Source organism: Gavialis gangeticus, unplaced genomic scaffold (genome assembly GCF_001723915.1).
Source record: "Gavialis gangeticus isolate Ggan-Ray unplaced genomic scaffold, GavGan_comp1, whole genome shotgun sequence".
NCBI classification, from domain to species: Eukaryota; Metazoa; Chordata; order Crocodylia; family Gavialidae; genus Gavialis; species Gavialis gangeticus.
This window is the reverse complement of record NW_017729032.1, coordinates 213,006,712-213,016,309: the sequence shown is the minus strand read 5'-3', so window position 1 is coordinate 213,016,309 and position 9,598 is coordinate 213,006,712. Positions and strand designations below refer to the sequence as shown.

General features: G+C 40.8%; 1 protein-coding gene across 1 annotated transcript in view; it reads right to left on the bottom strand.

Annotated features, from left to right (window-relative positions):
- Nucleotides 1-9,127, bottom strand: part of KCNJ6 (potassium voltage-gated channel subfamily J member 6) — a 67,031-nt gene extending 57,904 nt beyond the window's left edge. The window contains exon 1 of the mRNA XM_019525658.1: nt 8,213-9,127. Coding sequence (XP_019381203.1) covers nt 8,213-9,110 — 898 coding nt within the window. The 5' untranslated portion in view covers nt 9,111-9,127. The remainder of the gene's footprint in view (nt 1-8,212) is intronic.
- Nucleotides 9,128-9,598: the final 471 nt, after the last annotated feature.

Sequence of the window (9,598 nt, the reverse complement as noted above, 5' to 3'; positions counted from 1 at the left end):
TCCCCATTATGCAACCTTGTGCATACCTTATCTACCAACCCTGCTGGTCATAGGTGCTGACTTTTATATTTGCCGGGGGGGGGGCTGCACGTAAGATGATAGACATGTGGAAAGTTTTATATATTTCAGGTGACAGACCTCTTCCCAAGAGGGACCAGGATCCTTGGGCCCCCATATACTCAACTCCTCTGCTGCTGGTTATTTTGGAATTCTCATTCTCTCCCTCCCTTCCCTCCACCATGGGCGTTTTTTTCTTTTCCAAATTTTCAGCAGGTATCAATGACCATGTAAAGATATTCCATTTCTGTCAGGAGAATTGCCACTCTCCTGATAGAAGCCACAGGCATTTCCGCTTTCTCTCCCAGAGCAAAAATAGTGATTCTGGGGAAAAAATGACCTGGCTCCATCCACGTAGAAATCACTCAAGGGAGAAGAAAGGTTTATGAACTTTCCTGTAGCTAAATTTCTCCTGGGGACCAGAAGGATTGGAGCCAGAGGAAAGGCTCCTGTCCCTTCCAAAGACTGGGATCACCCTGACCTGGAGAGGGGGCAGGACACACCGGTGTCCTGCCCCTCTTGTAGACTGGGAGGGGAGGGAAGGGGCAGCTATCTGCCAGCTCCTTACACACTGGAGTCCTTGGTGTGAGAAGATAGTAGGGGCCTTGCCCTTCTGCTCCATCTTCTCTGCTTCTGGGCACCACAGGGAAAGAATGGCACTACAAGCCTCCTGCCTACTTCTCACTCTGGAGTTTCCAGAGTAGGGTTTTGTCCTATTGCTTCAGTCCCCTTGAGAATGAGATCCTCTTCTGAGACTAGGATCACCCCAGTCTCAGCGTGGTGCAAGGAGTTTGTACTGCTTCCTCTCTTGGAATCATTTTTAGTGGTGGAAATTTTCCACTGCTATAAATGAACGCTTGTTGCAGCCAAGATTTTCTCTTCTTTAGAATGAAACTACACTTGAAGACCGCTAGAGGCAAGGATTGTTGTGAGTGATATCTTTCTTAAGGAGTAACTATGCCTGTGCTATGCTATAGGCATTTCCCATGCTTCTGGATTTTGCCACCTGAGGCTGCAAAGGAATTTTTTCTCGTTCTGTTGCTACATGTGTCAAGGTCTTTTTGTCCACATTCCTCAGAAACATTGGGTGTTGGTTGAAGCCAAAGCTGGGGATTTTGACTGAGGTGTGCCAGTGCCTTTGTTAGGACTAAAACCCAAAGGTTCCTGCCTAGTGGGTCTTGCCCCTCCACTCAGGGTGAAACTGATTGCCCCACTGATCTTGGTGTCCAAGTCTGAGAGTCACCCATAGTCTAGAGAAGCAACTGACATCAAAAGGTGTGTGTGCAGAATCTGAGTGTCGGGGACCCAGGAAGCCAGAAGCAGGAGATCTGTCTGAGGAGCCGGGTCAGAGATCCAGAAAGTCAGGCAGAGCATGGAGTCAGAAGGCCAAATGGGTCAGGTAACCAAAAGATCAAAACAGGAGTCGGGTTAGGGAGCTGAAGGGTCAGGTCAAACTCAGAGTCTGTGGGCGAGTCAGGTAGAGTAGCAGTACAGTCTGTCAGGGAGGTGGTAGAGGCATGAGCTGAGGGGGAAGCAGCCTGGGTACAGGTTGAGCCCTGTTACTCAGACACTTCCCTTCCAGATCAGGGTTTTTTATAGGAAAAGGTGAAGGGAGTGGGTGGGTGTTTAGGCCCCAGTGGAAGGTTCTGGCCACCTGTGTCCTGCCTAGATGCTCAGCTTGGGATGTGGCAGGCCGAGGCCCTGGGTTTGAGGTGATGGCTTGACAAGGAAAGAATTTTATCTTGTGGTCAGATTGGTACGGGCTGTGGGTTTTTTTTGCCTTCCTTGGTAGCAGGGGGAGGGGATGAGGGCATGACCATCTTCCTTGGATCTCTTAAGTTTATTTTAACAACCCTTGCAGCAGCAGGTCACTGACCACCACCGTCCCCCCACTTTACCTGTTGCAGGTTAGCATACTATGCTTTTTGGTTGTATAATAAGATTGCCTGTGTAGTTTTTAATAATAGGTTGAACAAAGTGTTGCTTTGGATGGTTCGGCAGGAGGTTGGACTAGAAGATTTCCAGAGGTCCCTTTTAGCCTACTTTTCTATGATTGGATCAGCTGCATGTTTAGGATAGATCTACATAAGCTTTCAAATGCAGGGCACTTCAGGATGTATTTCTGACCTGAAGAAGAATACGCGGTCAATATCTAAGTGTATCCCAACTATTCAGTTGGTCCAATAAAAGATATTACCCACAAAAATCCTTGCTGCTCTCATATTTCCTAGACCATCATCACAACAACACTCCAGTGCTCCCAAAACATTTTAAGTCTAATTGTTTAGAAAAACAAAAATGTTTTCTATCCAGCTCTAATAGTGATCACATTTTGGAACCCTCTGAAATAGTTGTTTTGTTCAGAAAACAAATACTTTAAACCTTCCACAGCATTTTTGGGGCCTTTTACAGTTGAACTTTCAGCATGAATTTTGGAAACTTTGTTTGAAACAAGTAAAATCTCCAAAAAAACATAACCTGCCTTTAAGGCTTACCCTTTTAGCAGACAGATTTGAAGACCTTAGCACCTGAACTTTTTTACATAGATCTAAGAAGAATAGACAGCCCACTTCCCAAACAAGGATCTTTGGTTTAAATGCAGTACCTTAATATGCACATAGTTTAAAAAAGTGTTCTCTGTATTTCCTCTCTAAGATAATATACAAACAGTGGAGGCATTTTAATATAAATCAAATGTGTGACTTGATGACAAATACCAAGCAGTGACCAACCTCAGTTGTCTGCATACGGCAATTCTTTCTAGCTATGCCAGAGAGAGAGAGGAAAAAGTAGAATACCGCCCCCTTTCCAAGTGAAACTTCCCTTTAAAGTGCAAGGAAACATGACCTCTTCTTTTTCAAAGGCATTCAGACATGGAGCCAGACCCTCCTTAGGGCCACCAGATTCATCTCTCTGCAACAATGGAAAAATGGAATAACTAGCCTTGAAACTTAGTACATGGGGATGATTTTAAAGTGACCAGAACTATCTCAGCTCTTGTATCCTGTGTCTTCCCTATTGGTTGTCAGCACGGTACACAGCTTTTGGAAAGAGGCTCTGACTGAGAGAGTGCTTATCTATGCTAATTCTTGGCCAAATTTTTGCCCCACTGAAGGTGCTGAAGGTTTTAACACCGAAGTCAGATCTGACTAGCTTTTGAAAACCTCTTTACCCCTCTGACTGGCACTGTACACTTCAGCTCTAGCCATGTGCCTCACTCATAGGGTCCAAAAGATTTGTAAGTCACATTAGAGAAGCTATCATATGCTGGAAAGTGAATTTCAAAGTTAAAATCAGGGAAAAATGTTTTCATTGGCACCTGATGTTAGCTCTCTTGTGTCTCTATTGTTACCACAGAATTTTGGTACCCCATGGTGAAATGTAGTCCCCCGGCTAGATAATTGTGACAGACAAATCTTCTTGAAAGCTGGCTTTAGGGTTTTGGTCATAGTTACCAATATTAGTCTATGCAGATGTGATGGTCTTCCTCTTGGCTAACATACCAGCGACTGAATCAGGGAATCCCTGGAGCTAAAAGCATGAGCTGTAATGGCTAAAAGATAAATTACCAAGTGTATGTTGTTTGAGGTTGTTTAGCAGGGTGTGATCAGCACAGAGGAGGAGGTCCTGTAACACCCCCTCACAGTGGGTTACAGATGCTCCAATGACCTGTAACAGCATCATGATAACCAAAAGAGTAAACCTCTAACAAAGGGTTGCATAGTTTGAACTCTAAATATCCCTATTTATACTGTTTTCTTTTTTGTATTTTATATATTTGAAGGAGACATAGCAGAAATTTTAAGAAGAAAATGTTTTGAGTCATTGCACGTATTGTTTGAGTCAGTCAGCCCAGTTTTAATCTCACGGGTGGGGTAAGCACCTACAGGCAGCTGTAGTTATTAAAATGTAACTTTCACACAGGAATAGATATGGAATAAGAGGCTGCAGTGCCACTCTAGATGCTCATATTTTAGTGTCCATCTGTCTACTTGTGTATGGCCCCACCCATCTGAGTAGTGAGTACCACATGAAGATAGTGTGGCACTATTTAAAGGATTATGGTGCTTTGACTAAAATCAAGTTTAGTTCCTCACATGTTGCCTACCTCAGTTCCCTTTGTTCTGGAGTTCACCTTATTTCACTTTATTTCTTGTCCTAACACATTTTGCAGTGCTGGCATGCATTGATAAAAACCTGAGCTTTGCACCAGAGGTAGCTGTGCTTTGGAAACTTTCATTAGGAAAAGTTCTAAGTATAAAGTATCAATAACGACCTGCTTTCTGCAGTGAACTGGTGTGAAATCACCAGCAACAACTGTTACCTTTTCTGCTATTTTTGCCACCTTGGCTAAGGGATCTACAAGGCAATATGGAGAAGCTCTAAAAATTGAGGGAGGGCTGTTGTTTCTTTCTATAAGATGGGGCATTAATTCCCATAAGGGTTTTGACACTGTTCCCTATAACATTCTCATAAATAAACTAAGGAAATATGCTGTAGATGAGACTGCTCTAAGGTAGGTACATAACTGGTTGGATAACCATATTCAAAAAGCAATCATCAGTAGTACAGTATCACAGCAGGTATCCACAGGGATTCCCCAGGGGTAAATTCTAGGATTTATACTATTTAATATTTCCATTCATGATTTGGAGACCAGAATGGGAAGTGCATTTAGTAAACCTGCAGATGACAACAATCTGGATTGGTTTCAAGTCACATTAGAGGACAGGATTAAGATTCAAAATAACTTGGATACATTGGAAAAATCATCTAAAATAGGATGAAATTCAATAAGGACATGTGCAAATTACTACACTTAGGAAGGAATCATTGAATATACAAATACAAAACAGGGAATCACTGCCTGGGCTGCAGAAAAGGATCGGGAGGCTATTGTGAATAACAAGCTGCATATGACTCAATAATATTTTTGCAAAGAAATCTAATAGCATACTGGGCTAATAGGAGTGTTTTATTCAAGTCCCAGGGGCCTCACCTAGAGTATATCATGTCTAGTTGAGGTATCATACTTTAAGAAAGATGTGGAAAAATTGGAGGGAGAAGGGCAGCACAAGTGATTAAAGTTCTAGATGAGATATTAGGAAGAACGTTTTCACTATGAGGATGGGTAAGCAGTAGAACAGATTACCAAGAGTGGTGGAGTTTGTCATCAAAACTTTTTACGTGCAGGCTGGATAACTTTTGTCTTGGATGTTTTAGACAAGGATGATCCTATCTTAAGCGGGGGGTTGGACTAAGTAACCTCTTTAGGGCCCTTCCAGTCTTATTTTTCTGATGCTGTGATAAGTCAGTCTTGGTAGTTATCATTTATAGTTAGCATTCTTTTCATGAATAGTATAGAAGAATAGCTCTGTTGTTACTTTCATTCTGCAGCTGGTGTTAAAAATCAATGTAAGCTTATGGTGATAGAAACACACATCCTCAAGATTTGCCAAAATATAACTGAAGAGAATATTTTTGGAATGATGGGGAAAACGTATGGTTGTGTTAGAAAGTTGGCTCGGTGTGTGCCAGCAACAAATAGAGCCAACATCTGTAAGTAACACATGGAACAAGTGTCTAGTTCTGTACCAAAACACAGCCCTAGTAAACATGTTTATCATTGTGATGCTACCATGTCATAAATCTTTGTGATATTCAAGCTCAGCAGAATGTATTATGCTGCTTGAACCTCAGAACTCCCTCATATTCCTACCATAAATGTTGACAGTGGCATTCGCACTGCAGTACTTTGCCATTCAACATGTTGGACCTGGAAACTGATTCAGAGTTAGTCCAAGTGGTCAATATCCTTCTGTGCCAGAACTTTCTCAAATCAGTGAGGCACACCTATCTTGGCAACAACAATTGCATTTAAATTTGAAACCAGGTTTGTAAGATTTTCAATAAATGGACTAGGATGAGAAATCCCTCATCATTGAAGCTTGGTCCTTTTACCAAAGCAGAATAGGGCATCTGACATCTTTTGATAAATGAGAGATGATAGGTAGGGTGGGGGATTAGTCATGGAAGTGAAGACAAGTAGTTTGTATTGATGTGATGGAAAAGTGTTGTGTCCTTATGACTTTGTATGTGTTTTAATTAGATATCTTCCATGTTATGTTAGTGTGAGAGTGATGCAGCTATGATGACCCAGAAAATACACAAGAGGCAAGAATGTCTTAGGGTGATATCTTTTATTGAACCAGCTATGTAACTGGGATAGAGTTAGACAAGCTTTCAATGCAACACATTCTTCCTCATCCTTTATCCAAACTACATAGTCCAATAAAAGGTATCGCCCTAAGCCATCCTTGGCTCTTGCATTTTTAGAGGTGCTTTTTCACTGTTTGGTAACACTCCAGGTCAGAAGCACTAGTAAAAAGCCTTTGGTCTCTGCAGTGTCAATTCATTTATTTGCATAGATCAAAATATTTTGGAAGTTTCTGAATGACTTTATCTAGCAATCTTCTTCATGCTGTCATTTGAATGCACTGCAAATTTACAATGCCTCTGGGCCTGCCATGTGCATCAAAAATGCTGTGTGTTTCACCTTCTCAACTTCTCTTCAATACCACCTACTTTGAGGAAAATTTGGAAGCCCTGCAGCCACCACTTCAAATTCTCTGCCAAGTTTCTTTCAAAATTGAGGGCTTCATTTGCTCCATTTTTGTCTCGCACTTCTATTATATGGTGTCAAACTCAGTTTTCTTCTGACACCATATAATAAAAATGTGATACAAACACACATGTGTTGGCAAGAGCTGCTGCTTGCTTCTTGCTCCAGTTGCAAAATGTGAGTTGAGGTAACAAAGGTTCATAGTCCTATTCTCTGAGTTTATTGGCTTGTGTTACGTTAGGTCAGTAGTTTTCAATGTTTTTAGACTCAGGGTACCACTTCATAATGTTTCTGAATTTAGTGGCACCCCATTTCAAAAAAACAATTCAGTCATTTTTTGACTACATAAAACTAATAGAGCAATTCAGGATTCAGAAAGACCACAATAGGTGGTTTTGACACTATGGATTCCTATTTGAAATCTCTGGGTTTGGCTTGTGAATCATGTGTAGGTGTTTGCATACCTAACAGTGCTAGTATTATGTGGCACCCTTAAAAGAATCTCACAGCAATGCAGGGTGCAAAGCATATGAGCCCTCTGACTGATTGTTAGAGCAAGAATCCCAGCTCTACTTAGTTTTTCTCTTCATAGGAGTCCTGCAATTCGGAGTTAAAAGCACTGTGTCCTCAGTATTCAACTAAAAGGATTATGATATGGTATTGCACCCTGATGTGTAATGTCAAGCCAGAACACACTCAGGTCCAGTTACTTATTTATACTAAGGCTCATTTACATTGCTCTGCAGTATACAGAGCCTTACAATGGATGTTACTTGGTATACTACTTTAATGTTTTCATGCACTGCCAGGGAACCTCAATGCAAATAAAATGAGTCTTATGTGTTATGATCTAAAAATAGACCCAGACCCAACGTTAGAAGGTAAAACAAAAACAAGCAAACAAGCAGGCAAAAATGATAAACTGAACATATCATTTCCTACTCAGTCTAAACACCTTCTGGGAATTTCCTGGTAGAAACACACATGGCAAGTAGTTATCATAGCATTACCCATGAGTAACTGAAAGCCAAAGGACCTATGGAACCTGCACATTGTTTAAACAGGGGGTTAGATTAGACTTTTGTAAAGTCATTTATCACCCTAACTTCTACAGGCTTGACTTCCTCCTGTGATAGAGTGATGAATAACTGGTGGCACACTCTGGAAAATTTAAAAAGGGGGAAATGTCATACCATTTTCAAAACAAATCAGAAACTAATCCAGTTTCATTGGACAGTTTGGACAGGGCTGAATGAACAATTAAAGAGAGCATGCTTTTAATTTTAAATCTTACAACACTGCAGAAATCTTTTTGCAAAATGTAACACTTGATTACATTGTTGCAGAAGTGATTTTTCTAACATGAGGTGCAAATAAAGGTTGTTTATGGCAAGAGTGCATGCAAGCTAGGGGTATAACACCCAGCCCAGTCCAGATTTGTACTGTCTTTTTCTCTTGTATACAGTTTATATCTGAAATAAGTTTCTTGTTAAAGTTAAAGCACATACTTTATAAAAAGCTAAGAACCATTACCTGTTGCCTCCACCATTCCTTCTAGGATTACAACAATTTCTAGTTCCTCTTTGGGCAGCTGGGCTTTGGAAATCTCCCAGAAAGGACTCTGCTGGTTAATTTCATGACTGATGATCAGCGGTGAGACCAAAAAGAGACGATCATCCCCAGTGTAATAACCTACGTTGATATCTGTCTGGTTGAGTGGTATAAATTCCCCCTCTTTTGTCTGTTTAGATTTGATCAGTTTTGCCCGTATTGATGCTTCCACAATGTGTGAATTCCTAAGGTCTCCTACGCGGAACATCAGACATAGTTTCCCATCCCGCATGGAAATGACAGCGTTGGTAGAAAAAACCAAGGTTTCTGCTCTCTTCTTGGGTTGAGATATTTTTACAAACATGCAACCAACCATAAAAGCATTGACAATAGAACCTAAAACAGACTGAACTAGTAGCAGAATAATTCCCTCAGGACATTGGTCTGTGATGACCCGATAGCCATAGCCAATGGTGGTTTCTGTTTCAATTGAGAATAAAAAAGCTGAGACAAACCCATTGAGGTTACTGACACATGGGGTCCATGAAGTGTCCCCTATATGTTCCATATCTCCTCGGATGTAAGCAATTAGCCACCAGATCATTCCAAAGAAAAGCCATGTCACAGTATAAACCATGACAAAAATAAACAGGTTGAACCTCCATTTGAGATCGACTAAGGTAGTGAAGATATCAGTCAGATAACGGTAAGTCTCTCTCACATTTCCATGGTGGACGTTACATTTCCCATCTTTCCTGACATACCGCTGGATTTTTCTCTTGGTACATTCTTTGTTTATATTTTTTGGCAGATCCTCTCTAGCTTGTTTGGGCAACTTTGGCTGGTGAATAGTCACAGGGCTCTCTATGTCCTGGTCCATTGAGTCTTCTTCCAGTACATTAGCTGCCATTAAAAAAAGAGGAATGTTAGTATCTATATGCATATAGATGACTAAGTAAACATACAATTCTTCCTGTATTAGTGGCATGAAATGAGTATTAATTAATTCAGTCTCATAATTCTTCCTGCATTTATCCGATGCTTAAGGTAAAAGTCAAATGGTGCCAAACTTGTTTAAATTAGTTGATTATCAATTGGAAATACTTTCAAGGAAATCCTTCCTTTCTCCTTCTACAGGCTTCCTATGTAGAGCTTTAAGGGGCTGATCTGGTATACACCAATGTTTAAATTCTACAATAAGTGTTCAAAAATGCTTCCCCCCCCTTTACAGTGTAATAAATGAGGTTGCTTTTGTGCCAAGAAAGATATCTTGAGAGACAGTGCAGATAAAAATGAGGAAATAGATCTGCTTGGGAGTTTCAGTAAGTGAGATGAGCAGAGGAAATGAGCAATTGTTAAACTATTTTT